The sequence below is a fragment of the Emys orbicularis genome, chromosome 1 (genome assembly GCF_028017835.1).
Source record: "Emys orbicularis isolate rEmyOrb1 chromosome 1, rEmyOrb1.hap1, whole genome shotgun sequence".
In the NCBI taxonomy this organism is placed as follows: Eukaryota; Metazoa; Chordata; order Testudines; family Emydidae; genus Emys; species Emys orbicularis.
Genome location: NC_088683.1, coordinates 234,568,062 through 234,586,957, shown reverse-complemented (window position 1 = coordinate 234,586,957; position 18,896 = coordinate 234,568,062). Strand labels below are relative to the sequence as shown.

General features: G+C 39.1%; 1 protein-coding gene across 2 annotated transcripts in view; it reads right to left on the bottom strand.

Annotated features, from left to right (window-relative positions):
* MID1 (midline 1) overlaps positions 1 to 18,534 on the bottom strand; it is a 128,294-nt gene extending 109,760 nt beyond the window's left edge. Inside the window, exon 1 of one of the 2 annotated variants that reach the window (XM_065416087.1) lies at positions 17,875 to 18,534. In XM_065416087.1, the coding sequence (XP_065272159.1) occupies positions 17,875 to 18,534 (660 nt within the window). The remainder of the gene's footprint in view (positions 1 to 17,874) is intronic. The other variant, XM_065416096.1, reaches the window with a different exon arrangement.
* Between the last annotated feature and the right edge of the window lie 362 nt (positions 18,535 to 18,896).

The following is an 18,896-nucleotide window of genomic DNA, read 5'->3' as shown; positions in this document are numbered from 1 at the left end:
CATTTCCCATGTAGTCCCTTCCTGTTCACCCTTATCTCAGGGCTGAAGTTCTTCTCCACAGAATGCCAATGTCACCAGAACCCGTCTTCTGGTTCTGTCTCAAACCCCAGCAAAGAGCACCTTCCTTGCTCCTCTAGTCCCTGCCAGGAACGAACTCCTTTTAGCTGAGCCTGCTGAGTTCTGATTGGCTTCTTCCCTGCAGCCTTTCTAGGCAGACCTGGGGACCCACCTTCATTACTCATTTTCTGGCCTTAAAGGGGCTAGTACACCCCGTCATACCCTAGTTCACACCAATTTCAGTTAACATAGTTCAAATCATGCTTTACCCTCATCTCACCAGCTTTAATATACATTTCATCTGTTTAATCGTATACTTCTACAATTTGTATGCATAGTTTTGTAACAAGTAGCAATTTTCTAGTCAAAGTACCAAACATAGTGAACATCAGAACACTTGAAGAAGGGACTCTGGCACTGTATATTTTTCCACTTTCTGAAGCTAGAATATAGTTTGGGGTCACAATTAGCACAAATAAGAAGCTAGACCCTCTTCGGGATAAGACAGGATGCAACTGTTTTTCTTTTGCCAGTGGTCTTATGGCAGTGTAAATGATATTATGTCCACTTCTTCATGACTTTGGTGCTCTGGATATCTGCTTGTTTACTTCTAAACAGCCAGAGCAAAGGTTGGGACTATCTGTTCGGTAGATACACTTCAGTATGGGCAGTATTCATTTTGTGGGCCAGAATCACTGAATTTTTTACAGATGTCTGAAGTATTTGGAATACTTCCCTGTGCCATCCTAGTCACTGACACCCCAGGGGAGCATTCACCATAAGTGAGAACAGGCAGCCCACCCTCAGGTTATGTTCAGAGCTCCATAGGGTCACCATCAGCAGAGATTACTGAGGGGACAACTCCTCCCCAGCCAACATTGCCTACTTTTAGGCGGCAAATTCTTATAATCCTGCCAGCAGATGGGAGGTTGTGGCTGATGCAGCCTCCCCTTGGTGACTCTGCCCTCAGTGACCTGGTCAGCAGAGAACCTCTCAGTAAATTTTTCTAACAGCCCATGAAAGAGTTCTCATCTCCTTCCCAAAAGATTTTTCAGCTTGGTTTGGATTAGCCTGAGGTTCTTGCGGTTTCTTGTTGCAGATTTCTGACTGCTCATTTGTCATCCTGGTTCTATTTCTTCTCTGTGTGTTCTCAGAATGAAAGAAGATACGATCACCTCAGAGGATAAGTTTATAAATGCCTCACTGAAGAATTACCAATAATGAATCTCCTCCAAATGTATATTTTAAAAATCCCTGAACAGTAAATTAGTTACCATATTTTGGCTCTCTTTTATGTTACAGCACCGCAACAGCTGCATTCATTTGATCAGGATTCACTGTGGTTTATGGTGAAACAATGAGGAATTAGTTTGTATATACTTTGGAACATGCTCTCCTCTTGGTCTGAAATAGCCCTAATTTTCAGGGCATGCTCTGAAGCCCATTTGTTTTTCCAGGCTGAAGGAGGGGGAAGGTTCTAGTGAGAGATCTTTATAGATCTTCCATATGTTTATTGCTGCTGAGTTATTCTGAATTAGTTGATTTGTAGTTAAAAGAGAGTTACACAAGAGCTCTCTATTTTTAGGAATAGTCAAGTAATGCCTAGAGCAGGGGTAGGTGCTCCTTTTTAACAGGGCCAATGTGTATATCAAAATAAATATCTAAATATCAAATCCACAGTTTGGAAAGTGAAGTTGATATTTTTAGGGAAGCACTTTCCAAACAGCCAAGGAGACTCTATAGCACAGTACTAGAACTGTGTTAAATGTTTGCAGTGAAAACCAAAACATGGCCAGTTTGGCGGCTGGCTGCAAGCTCAAAATTCAGGGCAGGTTTGTAAAAGGTTGGCTTAGCTTTATGAACCTTTTTGGATATCCTAGAGCTAGTTTCAGAAAAATGGCTGGGATTTATTTGACTCTAAAGCACAAAGTGAAATTCAGGGACTGGGTGACAAACTCACATAGATCAAAAGTGTTTTCATAAACCCTTGTGAACAAGAGTTTCACAGTCAGGCCAGATCTACACTAGAAGCTTCTCCCAGTATAGCAATGTCAGTGAGGGGGGTGATATTTTTGCAACATAGGTATACCAGCAAAAGCCCTAGTGTTGATGCAGTTATACCAGCATCAAAGTGATTTTGCCGGTACAGGTTATTTCACTTCGGGAACCGCTATGACATATACAAGCAAGAGTTCTTTTTTGCTGTGTCTACATTAGGAAGCTTTGCCAGTATAGCTAGATCTGTATAGTATAAACTGGCAACCCTTTTCTAGTGTAGTCTTGGCCTCAGATTCATGTTGTAAACACTCCTCGCTTTTTGAGGATTTGATTCAGGCTCATCTCTACTTCTCGTGGTACAGGTCTGTATTAACAACAGGGAGAGCCCTTAACAGAGCTGCATAGGCATATTCTTGTCTGTTTTGTTTATAATTAAAACACTATGGATCAGATTCTGAACTCTGTTTCATCAGTACAAATCCAGAATAACTCCATTACTTCAATGGGATTACTCTGGATTTGCACTGGTGTAAATTAAGGCAGGGTGTGGCCAGATGAACCAATGTAAATACTGTATAATTGAGATATTATTTTATTATTTATTTGTATTATCAAAGCACCTAAGAGCCTCAGTCTCCAGTCATGGAGCAGGACCCAATTGTGCTAGGCGCTGTACAAACAGAACAAAAAGACCATCCCTGCCCCAAAATGTTTACAACCTAAGTATAAAATAAGAGAACAGATGGATAGTAATAGATTCAAATTTCTTAGGGCCTGACTATAGAATCTGTACACTGGATAATGCTTATTTGATCAAGTAATACCAGGGATTACTCGCATGAGCAAGGGCTGGTTTAAGTAAAGGCTCCACAATCTGACTCTTAATCTCTACTCAGCCAATGCTATTAAAAAACAAAAAAACCAAAACTGAATACTGATTCCTAACAAGCTAGTTCTCAAATTACACAATAAAGAGGAGACCTTTTATCTATCATACACAGTTAAAATGGCTCCCCGACATTACTGTATTGCATAGCTGCACGATAAGGTTTCCTAGAGCTTTCCTCTCACAGTTTCTTTGTAGAAATGTTCAGTCTAACAGGGCAGGACTCATACAAACAGCTTCCAAACTCAGATATTTACCTGACCTATTGGACCTCCTCAGGAAGGAAACTAATTCCTCTAAGGAAAATACGTGACAACAGATTAATAGTCCCACTATGTGCACAGTAGTCATTCAACAAGAAAACTCCCGTCTCCAACTTCAGGATGAATTGGAGCTCTTATCAGTCCTAGAATAGGTCTGTAAAAGTGCGCAAAATAAGCAATGCCCTTTCCCCCGCCCCCTTTTCCTTCTTGCTAGTGACAGTTTCATTACTAACTAGACACATCGGTAATTAAGAAAATAATCACTCCTACACATGCATCTGTAACTTCTGATGGTAATTTAGTTTATAACCAGATAATTTAGCTTGTAAACGCTACTGAGTTTAACACTGGGCTTTTTTTTTTTTTTTTTTTTTATTTAAGAGGCAATGTCAATGTAGGCAACAACTGGGCAGTATAGTTTGCAAATTTGTCCACAATGGACTTTGGTCTTGTGCCCATTGACTAAACGGTGAAGTCTAAAGCCCCATTGTCTTCAATGGGGCAGAATTAACAGCAATGGGATCCTAACAACACTGCTCTGAGGGGGATTTGTTTGTGTGTTTTTCTAAAGAGCAGTGGTGATTTATTTGACAAAGTAAATTGCATTGGTTTCAACTGGGAATGTGCAAACTGATGTGGATGAAGCAGGAGCCAATTTCAAACTCTGCTCAAAATTCAAACCAAACTCAAACCTTCTCAGGGTTCAAAAAAGTATAGTTAACTCTTCATTTTATTTCTCTCATTTTCCCCCTCACATAGTTACCCTTAACAAGAAGTACGGCTTTTTCTATTGTTATTGATCCAAAAGGCAACAGTATGACATAGACATAGCACTTTTAGATCATTTCTGTAGAATATGCGTAAGATTATTTTTCTCAACAAGGGCAGGACTGGAAAGACTGAAGTAAATAAAAATAGTTCTTCTAATATTTCTTACCCAGCCAGAAACAGAAATCTCATGACATCCTGTTTGCATGAGACTTTTAGTCCAGTTTTTAGACGAGAGGTTTGGGAAAGCATCTGAACTTCTGGAGTGCTGCTCCACCATTCCCCCCTGCAAAAAAAGGGGCTAATTCAGTGAGTTGGGTGGCAATTCAAAAAAAAAAGTGGAAAGGCATTATGAGGATGGCCGTTGCTATAATTGATGGAGCTGTTCTTTCCATTAAGGTCACATAGCCCCATGAGCTACAACAGAAGTATCAGAAGAAGGTGAGCGATGATGCAACACATTGAGTACAGACAGATTTGTTGATGGGCTTAATAAAACAGTAGGAAAATTCTGCCTTCATTTAAACACGTGCAACAAAAACAACATCAACGTACATGTTAACTAATTTGACCAAGTATCTAGACCAGAATTTTTTATTTATGGGGGCAACTATTGTTCTCTGGGGTGGGGAAAGCGAAGGGCCAGTGACAGAATGCAGGCATTATATCCTACTGCAGATAACTTTTTCAAACCTGTAGATTAATTATAAACCTTCAATTGTAGCCTTAGAGACAGTAGTTAACCCTACTGACTCAAATCCTGTCCCCTCCCCCTTCAGATGAGGAAGGCCCAAAACACAGTGGAACTACCACAATTTTGTTGTGACCATGACAGCAGCACCCCAGGCACCAATGTACAGGAGGAGGCAGGAAACATAGGAAGGGCAAGGTAAGGGCATGTCATTCTGTGACTACGTATTCCTCTGCAGTGAGAGTGAAGTGGCTGTGGACAGTGTGTGCCCTTGAAGATAGTGAGAGTTGCAGACCTTCCACCTCTCCACAACCTTCATATTCACATGCATCAGCACCAATTTCTCCTCTTCTATTTTACAGAATCTATTTGGGTTGGATACATAGAAAAACCTCTATTTTTACTTAGGTTAATTTTATATTGCATTTTACTTACAGATGCACCAGCAATGTATTCCTTTAACAATTTCTTCCTCTCTATCTGTTAGTCATTGAAAAGGGTTTCTCCTTATATATATGGTGAGGCTTTTTTGTGTGGAGAATATCATATTTTAACAAATATTTCAATGGTTTACCATTTCCCCCCCCCCCCACACACACACACACTTTTCACATTTTAATAGATTATGTATACACACTCACCATAATATATATATAGGAAAGAGTCAATGTGGTATGAGTTTTGTTTTTCCCTTTTATCTTTTTTAGTTATGGGGCACGGCAAGCACAAAGTGGCATTGACTACAGCCTAACAATTCTAGCAAATGACTTCTGAACAAGATACATTTGTGGCAAACAGCTGCCTGTCTGTAATCAGTTTTAAAGTTTGACCATATTGTCTGGGCCCCTTTAAACAACAGAGCTCAGTTATACAGCCTCATGTTTCAAGAGAGCAAAACATGAATCAAAGAGGACACTTTCACATGGATCAGTTTCAATGAAGAGCTTGCCGCAGTGCAAGCACAGACAACAACTGCTAGCCAGGGCCAGCCCTAGACCAAATGGCACCCCAGGCGCGGAGCATCTTCAACACCCCCTCTCATTTGTTAAACTTTTGAATAATTTACATCACCCCAAGCCCGGTGCCCTCCAAGCCCTGCACCCCATGCGGTCACCTGCCCCTAAATCCGGTCCTAAGTTATCAATTATACAGTATTTTACCTGACAACAGGGTTATTTTCAACAAGGGAACACTTCTGTTCTGGTTTCTCTTTTCCCATCAGTTTCATGGAAAGATTTCCTCTACTTAGTTAGTCATCATTTCCCTCAACCCCAATATTCTGAGCCTCTCATGATAGTGCTAAGGAGTACGGTCTTTTAATCCATCCAAAAATGTTGTTTGTTTATAACAAGACAAGTTAGAGTTTATCTTTAGACACAGAATTAAAACGTCAATATTTTTAAACTAATTCCAAAAGTGTGAAACTCAGGATTTTACAATATAATGCAACATGCAATTATAGGAAGTGATACAAGGAGGTGAGGTGCAGCTTGTGATTTTAGAGACAGTCCTGAACAAGGAGCGGTACCATCAACAGCACTATTCCAGGAGTAGTCCCAGGAGCTTCTGAGTCACTGTTGCCCCCTTGCTTCCTCTTATATCAGGGGTTCTCAAACTGGGGATAGGGACCCCTCAGGGGGTCATGAGGTTACTACATGGGGGGGCCGCGAGCTGTCAGCCTCCACCCCAAACCCCGCTTTGCCTCCAGCATTTATAATGGTGTTAAATATATAAAAAAGTGTTTTTAATTTGGGGGGGGGGGGTGTCACACACAGAGGCTTGCTATGTGAAAGGGGTCACCAGTACAAAAGTTTGAGAACCACTGTCTTATATTAAAAGTAAATCACGAATCTCTCTAGCTCAGCTAAACAAATGTCATCTGCAAATTCTGAAAATTGTTCAGAGTTGTTATTTTGATGGCAGAAATGAGAGACTTAGGACTGTCAATGGGTGCCATTAAAAACTCAGCATTTACAGCAAGCAGTAGTTAAATTTATTACCATATTTATGGTACTTCCCATTCTAAATACAAAGAGTACTGGGATGTAAATGGCTTGGGATATAAAACACTTTTTCAGGAATTTAAGTTCTTTTGCTCAAGCTTTGTGATTCTGATCTCACTTCAGTTTTTACCAATGACTTCAATGGAAATACTCCTGGTTTATCTGATTTGAGCTCAGAATTATACTCCTGGGGGAATTCTGCGCCACTGAGCAAGCACAGAATTAATGTCTCCCACAGATTTTACTCTTTCCTCATAGAATAATTGATTCACGCACCCTCCCTGGCAGTGGTCCCGAGCAGGAACTTTTGGTTCAGGCATTGGGAGCAGCTGAGGGAGACGTAAATCATAGCCTGGTGGTGGGGGAGAGATCGGGCATGCATGCGAGACTCTGTCCCTCTCACTTGCTATTGTGCTATACCCAGAGCTGCTGGGCTCCAGCTGCTAGTCCTGGCTGGGCTAGTGGGGGACGAGTCTTCCTCTTCCACTGTATGGATCAGGGGAGTCTGGGTGGGGAGTGGGGGAGTGTCTGGATGCATAGGAAAGAGTCAGTGTGGTATGAGTTTTGTTCTTCCCTTTTATGTTTTTTAGTTATGGGGCAAGGCAAGCACAAAAAGTGTCATTGACTACAGCCTAAGAATTCTAGCAAATGACTTGGGTAGACGGGGGGGGGGCGCTCCCCATATGGTGACCCCTCCCCCAGCTGCAGGAAGCTCCACCCCCACTTCCTGTCCCCATAGCTCCCCAGCTTGCAGGGGGAGGAGTCACTGTACAGGGAGCTGCCCCCCCCCGTCCACCCAACCCCCGTGCATCCAGTCCCCACCCCACACCCCGATTCCCCCGCTGAGCTCCATCCCCTGCATCCAGACCCCCCACACATACCTAGACCCCCCCCCACCAAGCTGCCCGCACCCGATTGCCTCACACAGAACCCTCACCCCACACCTGGATCCCCCACACTAAGCCCCTCCACACTTGGATCCTGCTGGGCTGAACCTGTCTGCCCACACCTGGATTGGGGACTAGGGATGGGCGTGCATGTGAGACTGTCCCCCTCGGTGGCTATTGCGGTGTGCCCAGCGCAGAGGGGCAGGGCCCAGGGCTGTTTCTTGGGGAGGCCTGGCCCTTGCACTGTGTCAGGGTTGGATGCAGCTTCATCACTGAGCCTGTGGCCCAGGAGTGGGGGCTCAGAGTGAAACCCATTTTTGTGCAGCCAGTGGCCTGCACTCCTCACTGCCACGCTGAAACCTCCATTCCCATTGCCCTTCGAATCTATTGTCTGCGACAATTTCAGTTCTAATCCAGTGTCACAGCTAACTACAAAATTGAACAAATAGTTTAATTTGAAACTATCTTGTATTTAGCTGTGACACCAGAGTACATTTCCCAGCCCTGAAGAAGAGCTCTGTGTAGCTCGAAAGCTTGTCTATCTCACCAACAGAATTGGTCCACTAAAAGATACTACATCATCCACCTCATCTTTCTGATGTTTTATATGTCAGAGAAAGGCCACTGACAAAAAGAGTCTATAGTTGCTTATGGAACAAAAACCCTCTCAATCTCAAAAATACTTGAAAAAATAAGTCTCAAAAAGAGGAATTTAGCCACAGTCACTCCTATTGGATCCCCTATTCTTACTGTCTTTGAAGAGCCTTCTGATCCACCAAATACTATCAAACTGAATTAAAAGATCATGCTGCTACTCCTGCTTTTCTGTCTCTGTGGAACTGATGGCTAGAGTAGAAATTTCAAAAGAATGCACTCAAATTACACATCAGATTTCGCCTGCTGAGTCTTTTTGAACTCACCATTTTTCACATCCAATTTTTTCGGATCATGTGAAAAATTGTGCATGTAATTTTAAAAGTTGGATTGAGGCACCTTTGAAAACATATCCTTATATAAACAACTGTTGACGTGTGATAGTGTTAATGCTTGTTGCCTAAGGGAAAAAAATGTTACTATTGAACAATATTGACTGCCCCTTCCCCTTTCTCTTCCATTGTTAAAATCCTAGAAACAACAGGAACTGTTTTAGAGATAAGAAATAGTAAATAACCTTGCAGATGTTACCAGAAGGCAATGATGGCTATATCTGTGCCAATCTAATTCTAGCTGCAACAAAAATCTCACACCTCAGCAGCTGCAGAGAAGAAAGCTAAGGACTCCGTCAAATCATTCTAATGGAAAAGAGGAACAGTAAGTTAAAGTACGAATACAGGGATCTGACTCTGAAAGTACTTTTGTTTGAGGTACTCTTTGGAAAAACACAGATATGAAATGAACTATTGTATATTACCAGAACGCACACAGGAAAAAGTCACAAGAAAAGTGATGCTCCTAATGCACCCTATACAAGTCACAAGAAAAAGACCATCTCAAACTCTTTCAAGCAGCACCATACGGCACATCACCCAAAAGTCAAGAGTACATCACTTTTTCCTTCACTTATTATTTATTTATAGCATACTCAAAGTATGCTAAGCGCTTTACCAACATGTTTAATGACTATGCTCCAGCCTTGAAGAGATTATTTGATCACCAGAAAATAAAGGATGGATGGGAGAAGGGAGTAAAGGATAAAACACACATGCACAGCAATATCTGGCATGTTACTTCTTTTTCCATGATCTTTATATCTAATCAAGTCCCTTGAATTACTCACTCACCATTGTTGCCTTATGATAAAAATGCCCTCCTCTTCCACTTGCCTCCCTCCCTTCTCTTCTCTTTTCCCTCTCCCAATTCTCGGTTGAGTATGAAACCATTAGAAAAACAGCTAGTTAGACAATATCTACATCAATTGTCCCAAGGTAGCTTGCAGATCTAATAGGGGCAGACAAAGATCTCCCTCGTGTTCTCTACCCCAGTGACTAGAAGCAGCTTCGGCTTCTGATTCCCTGTTGGACTGAGGTGAGAAAGTGGGTCTGCAAATTTGGCCTCAGGAGTTGCTGGGCCAGGAATCTCCCAGCTTCAGATGTTTAAGAGAGGCTCTTGCCACTGCTCCCCCATGGAGGAAGGAACAAAACGCTGTCCCCATAGTGGTACAGTCAATGACTATATGTTTGTACAGTGCCTAGCACTGTGGAGTCTTGACCTAGTTGGTCTCTGCAATCTTCTTCTTCCTCACTTTAGTCCCATCAAATAGAATCTGCTCTACGAGTCCTCTCCCTCCAAAGTGCTCTGCCAATGCCAGATCCTCCATCACACCACATGTTAATATGTTTTCGTTTATGATATCCCACAACTACTTCTTGGGTCGGCCTACTTCAGTCTTGGTCTGTTGGAGTCTCTTACCCACACAGTTGTCAGGACTGAGCTTTGCATGACCAAGCCACCTAAGTCTGCACCACTCCCTCATTTTTTGTTTTGTGTGTGTTACTTTGAGCATGTCTCTAAGATACACATTCCTCACATGGTCTCTCTTGCTTACCCCTCTCATCCATCTCAGCATTTACATTTCTGTGGAACAGATAACTTGCTCGTGTTTCTTTTTTGTGGCCGAATGCTCAGTGCCCTACATTAAAACTGGATGGAGCACCATTTTATAGACTTTCCCTTTAATTGTACTATTATTTTCCTGTTGGCCTCTGCAATATACATTTTAAATAAATAACAATAATCTCCGTTCCCTAGATTCAGGAGCAGCTCCTGCCACTGCTGAGCATAATGACTGCATTCTACACAATTGGGAGGAAGGGGAGGCAGCACAGATCACGTAGATTTGCATGAGGTGCTACCATTTTGTTAATAAATATAAAATCTGGGGAAAAGATGTACAGAACAATTTAGAGCAAAGGAAACAGCAATGAGTTTACACTGCAAAGTTTTTAATCTGCTTTCAAAAAATCTGGCGTGTCTTGCACGCCCAGAAAGGGCATCTCGCACTCCCAAGGGGTGTGTGCACCCCAGGTTAAGAACCACTGCTCTAATGACTAGAACACATGAAAGAGAATTGATGATCTGCTGGTAACATTGCTTGATGCATATGTCAAGTTCAGAAAATGTGAAGAAAAAAACCTAATGGTTTTAAAAATCAATTTAATCAAACCCAAGACAACAAACATTAATATGCCTTAATCATAATCATATGATTATTGTGTTGCATGGTACAGTTAGTGTTATATAGCGCTCCTACAGTGCTTTAACGGGTTTTGATTTTTTTTAAAAAATGTTTAAACTTAACTTTGAATTTCCCAGGCTTGTAATGCTTGCTTTTAGAATACTTACAACACCCTTGCAATTATTTTTACCCTTAAATTTTTTGACGTGTACTCTCAAACTCAACTCCACTTTAACAGTGTTTTGTCTGAAGATGTATTTGACATCATTTTAATTTTAACGAATAGTTGAATTTAAAATAATAAGGTCACAGGGCTACTATGTTCATAAAATATACACATACTTAAAAAAATGTTACTACTCTCCGTCTCTATCACAACACATCATCCAACCACTAAGCATTTCCTAAACTTACCATAACAATTATTTCCCCCTTAACCATTTACTCTATTTCTTTTTTTAAAATTTATTTTATTTTAATTGTGATATAGTTATTTATTATTTAACCACATAAATCCCCGTCCTTCCTAAAACATCTCCTATCCATTGTGGTTCCTCATCACCATCTAACCCTCTCAACCATCTGAACAGATGAGGAAGATAACAATGCCAGACAAGACTATCTGATGGTCTTCTCAGTAAACAATTTCATCTTGTTAAAACTTAGGAGGCATTTGGAACAATGCTAAGAGCCCCAAGTTCTAGACTCTCTGAACCGATTACTTAGTCTAGTTCCCCTGGAAGCTAGAAACATATGACGGGAGAGTGTAAGACTATATTATAGTATAATCTGTACCATTTGTTAATTTTGTTGCTCTTTATGAATAACCCATGCCATCAACAAAACATTTTTTTAAAAGTTACTTTGGGGCTAAAAGTGGGCGAAAAACAAACAGTAATTCCAAATAAATTGATGCCTTTGGAAGTCTTGCTAAAGCTTTGTGAAATACACAATAAAATTTACAGCACTGCTTGTTTGTTTGTTTGTTTTTAATGAACAGAAATTATAATAAAATATTTAAAAAGAGCTTAACTGAACTTCTAGAGGACCTTTTGATATTATTGTTCCCTGTGAAATTATAGTATATAGTCATATGCACGAGTCATTTCAGACATCCTCGGCTAACAAGCAAATTCTAAAATTTATTTTAGAGAGGTTGTCTACAGAAAAAATGCTAAAAAGGTTGTAACCATAATTAAATGTTATACAGTCCTGCTCCTCTCCACCAAAAAATTCTGAATCAGGAGAACAAACAACAAAGACTTAAGGTCACACACTACAACAAAGGATGTAGGACTAAAAAGAGGATTCTCATAATTGTATAAGTATATTAACATGATAAATTAGTGTAGTGAGAGATGGTTATTCCATTTTTTACCGAGGTTACACACTCTTTGTAGCACAATAATCCCTAGAACACCATGGCTACACATATTAGTTTTATTTTTATTGTCTGGGTATTGGCACACTTCAAAGAGGCCAGTCTGATTATATGTTTCGATAATATTCTATAGAAGTAAATGTCACTAAACATCAATGTTGACACCAAAAAGAAGAATAATCTATGCAGCAGAATACACAATTTTTAGATTGGGCAATATCTAATGTAACAATTTATTAACTTCATGTATGCATATATCGTACCTAATTTATGTACTCTAACAATTTTTATTAAACCTGTTTCATCTAATTTCTGAAGTTCATGTACGGAATGAACAAGAAGCTATTGAATTTCAAGTTTCCCTAGAACACATTTTGCCAGGTTTAATATAATACTTTTATTAAATACTAAAGCTGCATAACTTGAAAGAAAGGTGACAACTGGCTGCTGCTCAAAATCATTCAATACTAAGCAAGCAGGACGAAAATATTCAATCTTGTAAAGTTAGTTATAATTTTTTCCACATCTGTCATACAATATATTGTGCTCACTGAGGAAATTGAATAATTGATCCTATTGAGAAAGGCTTTGTGTGTTTCTTCTAAGGCCCATATTCTTTCCTAAATGCATTAACTACCATTAAGCCTAATGTTAATAGAAGTTACAAAGATACAAAAGGGAAAATATATTCATAAATATGAAAATCAGCAACAGAAAAAAAAGTGTTTTTAAAAGCATACATTAATCAATGCTGAGTTAAAAATAGAAATCCATTACATCCATAAACGTGCTAGTAATAACCAAAAGTACATTATATATGGAATGCATATACATAACATACATGTGTATGTAATTCATATATACACACACATATATATTTACACACACACACATTTTATGCACCCTCATATGTATCTATTTATATGCACATGCACTGTACATTTGTGTGCGTTTGTGCATGTGTGTAAATTTGGATATTACTAGTACCTTGTATGTGTATTATACACATACACACACAAATTATATACACTCTCTGTTATATGTACACACACACACACAAACACACAGAGTACATGTAGATATTACTAGTATCTTTGTGTGTATAGGTATTGATCTACCCATACATACTATTAATAGATGCACATAATGATGTACGGTCTGATCCTGGAAGCACATACTCATGTGTGGTCAGCAGGACTATTTACATGAGTACAGGTTTGCAGTGTCAGACCCTGATGATATTACAATACACTTGCAACCTGATTAATGATCAGTCCATAAATTAAAAATAATACAAAAAGGAAGTAAGGAACACATAGCTGGACTGAAAATTTCAGCATATATTGTACCAGAATCTCTACAAAGACATTTAGATATTAAGGGTTTTAACCTCAAGTTTAAAACAGTAGGGAAAGATGCATGCATTGTTATACTCTATTTATAGAAGCTTTGGATTTGGCAGAAGGCCTTCTATCATAATATGCTCAAAGTAATTTTGTAAGATGTAACTTTGATTTTCTCAGTGCTTAAATATTTTATAGTTGCTTCCCACTGAAAAATGTTTGTGAGCACTAAGCTTGTTAAGGTAAATGGATTATTTTCCCTGTGTCCTGATTCAGATTAGGAAAAAAGAAATAGATATTTTTAATGGATTCTGTCACAAAATCATCACACCAAAATGTGGATTTTGATTATAGTGTTGTCAATTTTTGTAATTTCTTTCCATGAAAAAAAAACAAAAAAAAAAACAGCAACCAAACATAATTTAAAGATCCCTTTTTGTTGGTGAACTTTTGGAAGTAAAAATACAGAAAATGTTAATGAAAAAGGCAACACTCTCGCAGTTACAGAATTCTACTCTGGAATCTGATCTATATTTCATAAACATGCCTAACACACTTCAGCATTAATAAGAATTACACAGACATATTCAGGGCTATAGCAGACCTAACAAAAGGTATCTCCTGATTAGGTAGTATGAAAGCCACCCAAAACTGATTTCACATTGCATGGCGTTATGGGAGGTATTGCTACATGAACGTTATAGACCAGATCCTCAGCTGGTGTAAATCTAAGCAGCTCCATTAACTTCAATTGAGCAATGTTTATTTACACCATTAGAGAATCTGACCCAAGATGTATTTTTTTCCCCTTTTTTCAGGCCCAAATGTAACATGTTTATTAACTCAAAATGAACATTAGCTGACTATATCTGTCTTACATTTGTCCACCCACAACATTCTCTCTCACTCCAAAACCTTAGCTAATGTTAACTTGTGTAGATACAACTATATGAGAATCTAATTTTGATTTGTTTCCACTGGTATGTTTCATTCCATTGCTCCAAGACAAAAAGGAAAGGATGAATGTTCATTGAGTAATAGAGATTCTTTGCATTCATGAAGGGGGTGAGATGTGAGCATTTGCTAGAACCCTGTGAACCTCCTGTTAATATTTATAACACACTATACATTGTTTATATACCAGAAGATTAATTTTAAGTTCCACTACAAAGTTAACACTATACCATGTCATATAAATTTAATATATTACTGACTTGTCCCCAGGTTTTTTTTTTATTATACACATATATGTCTGTGACCTACTTTATTAATTATTAATAATTATAATAAACAGAAGATTTTTCATGTAATCCTAGAACTAAAAATACTAGAGGCCTGCTGCTGTAACTCACAGTGGGGCTGATAAAAGATGAAAGTACTCAGCACCTCACAGGATTGGAGTTATAACTGTCAGGGCAAAGTGATTTAGACTTTTAGTTCTCATTTCCAGAGCTTCACAATGACTATTACATTGACTGTTAAATCCACTCTAGCATGCATACCTCAGACAAGTGTACCAGAACTCTTAATTAAAGAGCTTCATTTTTGCCACAAAAGGAGCTAGATTGTAATGGCATCTTTTGTCCCGTGGTTAATGAAGGATGATATATTGTTTAAATAATTAGCAACACTGCTGGGATAGAATGCAAGTAATTAGCATAGCTTGACACCCAGAACTACATACCAAAAACCAGCTAGTTGCTGTTGGTAGCATCAACACTATGTTGATTTTAAAAACCCTCCACTGAAAGAAAATGTCACTTAAGATATGGTGTGTTTTGGTTTTTTAAGGAAACTGTTATCATTAGAAATTTATGAATGAGTCCAGCGATTTTACAGAATAATACATGTTCATTTTTTCAAAAATCTTTGTATCACCAAAAATCTTTTTATTTAAATAACAGTATTTTCACAACCATCAGTTTTATCCATTTCTTTTAGTTGACATTTTAGTTTATTAAATTTTAGCACTGAGCTTATTAGCTTCTACACATCCATGTGGATGAAAGTCACCATATAAACTCAAGACCAAGATCCTTCCATTCTTAGTAGCAGTAGTGTAGCTAGACTAACCTAGTATCTATCTCAAAGGTCAATATTACCCTTAATGAAGGAGACAACCAGAATTCAAGAGTGGACTTGGAACTCTTGCTTGTCTGATAGACAGCAGAGGCCAGATCTTCAGCTGATGTAAACCCACATCACTCTGCTTATTTCAATGGAATGATGCCGATTTACATGCTGTAGATCTCGCTCTAGGATTTTAGCACATAAAATATTCTCAGCCTCTGGGAAAAAAGGGTAGGGAGAGAAGGGATAAGGCATGGTTTTCAAATAGCCTTGCTGATGGCCAGAGACTGGAGCTTTGATCTGGAAAGAAACTACCTGGCCTACTACCCTTCTACCTAGAGTGTAGTGCAGCACATGGAGGGAAGAATTATATGAGGGGAATGGTAGCTCATGATGAAGTGGGTACCAAATGGCCTTCATTCAGGCTTGATGTTATCTGACAGAACTATCTGTGGGAAGAGATCAACCACCTGGCAGGATTGTTGGGGCCAAGGAAACACATATTTGGGTATCTTGTCACCTTGGACACAAAATGCCAAAACGTTGTAATACAGTATATAAATAGAGAGAATTTTAGCTAAAAAAATAATTTTAGTAGGAATTTAAACAATCGTTTGCATTGTCATTAAAGTGGAATGGCATCAGATGACAATCATCTACTCTACCCACTGCATTCATGTTCACAACCAGAGCTAGCAGAAAACCTACGCACAGTACAAACTAGCCTGGCTTTAAATTTCATTTTCCAAGCTATTGGTGATATTAACTCAAAGCTATAAAGAAAGGAGACAACTGTTTTAAAAATGCTCTATTTAGGCTTACTACATCTAAATAAGTCAAAATGTGAGATATTTCCTAATTGCTTATATTGAGATATTAAAAAATATACTTACCCAATACTTAATTATGGCAGGTATTTCACATTAAATAGTGCATTCCTACCAATATAAATCAATGAACAATAGTGATGTAACTGTTCTAATTAGTCTACCAAATAGTAACATTTCATTAAGCCAATTATTGGGGTTTTTATATCCACATTATATAATACTAAATGTAAAATATTATCAATCATGACAAAAAATCTTATATTTATCAAAGAATAAAATTGTGTAATATATGTAAAAATAACTATACTTCATTATTAAACAAGAAATCCTTTAAGATTTGAAAGGAAGCTGTCAGTTTCAGCCAGATTTTCTTCCCATTACTATTCACTGTTTTAATATAATATGACTTTTTGTGTATGTGCATGCACTCATATATAAACAAAGTGTTTGTGCATATATATATATACACACACCATGCACACGCACACACAACAATGAAATAGTATGTATTTTGAGATAAGACCTCTAGTTAATTCAACCTATTCTGTTTGTTTCTTGCCATTGAAACCATTGTATGCAGAAGAAGAATGCTCTTTTTACCTTCATACTCATGATCTCTCAGTTGTAGTCTTCCTTTGAAATAACCAAAGCTGCATTTCCCTAAGGAATGGGGGTTGGGGTTCCTGAGGGTCTTTCTTTCTTATTCTGCTCTGCAGAAGCATGCAAATCTGGTAACTAAAAGATCGTGGGCTCAAAGAGGTATAATACATCTCTACTTTCTGAGTTGGAGCTTTGTTAAATTAAGTCCATGCTGAAACTGGAGAACATCCAGAGAATGTGTGTTAGCAATACCGATACTATACTGAAGACATTCTGCAACGGAACACAGGACTGTCAGAGCAGCATTGTTACCTGATAGGATAGATGCCATTTCACTGTGGAAGGGGGGGGGGGTGAGAGGGGGGAGGAAACATATAACCAAGGGAATGTCACAGGTAGCTCTGAAACAATTTCATTTTTGTTTTCATTTCTGTGTCTTATGTAAGTGTGGCTGAATGCTGTTGCTGGGAGAGTCCTGAAGACAGTTCTTAAATGTTTCCCCTGCTTAGTAGAGATGAGGGATTTCAAGGTGTAAGCAACTGCGTTAAAAATAATCATCATCAGAATATCTGAAGAATGTCTGAAATTTCAATCAATGTCCATGTATATGTATATACACACACGCCTGTATGTACAGCAGTCAACATTAAAAACTTACCGGTCACTATGGATAATGCTTTAGGTAAATAAAAAAGTTTACTTCAATATTTGTAGAATGTTTGGTAAGTATAGGGAAGTTTAGATAATACGGAGGTAACTTCATCTAAAGCAAATTAATTGACACCTTTTCAAGAACACATATATGTGTGTACGTGCATATTATATATTCATTACAGACTGCACTCCTACCCATACCAATCACTCACCAGAGGTGAGAAAACCCCACTTGCTGGGCTACAAGGGGTGAGTCGGTAAAACTAACCTTTAATTTGTCATAGCGCTCGCTCAAAGCTGCCACCTGATGATCACGATGCCGTCCAACCAGTTTACACAAGGCACAGATTAACTGGTCATCAGTCACGCAGTACATGTTAACTTTCTCGTCCTCATGCTCCAGACACATTAATCCTCGGATGTGAGAGTCCGGAATAGGCTCTATCAAACGGTGGCCCGTGAATGGCTTCTTGTTCGGGTGAGTCGCTTTCAGGCACTCCTCGCAGTAGGACACCTCGCAAGTGACACAGGTCTTCACTGCTTCCTGGGCAGGGTCCTGGTCACAGAACTGGCAGAGAACTTTTTCACTGGATGACATGCTGTTGCTATCAAATGCCCGCTCTCGGCGGGTTTCGCTAGGAGAATTGGGCCCACTCACTGAAGCTTTCTGAAACCTGTCGATAATATTCTGCAGGGTGACGTTGCGCTTCAGTCCGTCTAGACCACGTTGATTGAGAGTGATGACATAACGACAAGTAGGGCACTGGAAGGCAGTGATGGATTCCACTGATTCGTTGGTGGCACAGTGGGAGACCAATATGCGATGCGCACAGTTGAAACAGAGGCTGTGAGCGCAAGGCAGCAGCAGTGGGTCCTCAAACAGCTCCAGACAGATAGGGCAGGTCAATTCCGACTCCAGTGTTTCCATCTTCAGGCAAAGCTTTCCTGTGTCGTCAGCGAAATCCAGGGAAGCTGATCGGCTATCTGGAAACATAACGCAAAATTCGATTAGGCGAGAGAGAGCAAGAGGGGTCAGCCACGGGGGGTTGTCAACTTTCGCCACTGGTACTATCAAGCCACCACGGCAGACTGAAGAGCTATCTAAAGTTTTGAATCTGCATAGGCACATGTCAAGGTATTTAAAATTGTACTATTTTGTATTTAAAAAACAAAAACAATTTAAAAAAAAACATAATTTACTGTTTTGTATTTAAAAAAAACAAAACAAAAACAAACAAAACCCTTTTGTCAATTTCTCTATCTTTAACATGAGATTGAGGGCAACAGCAG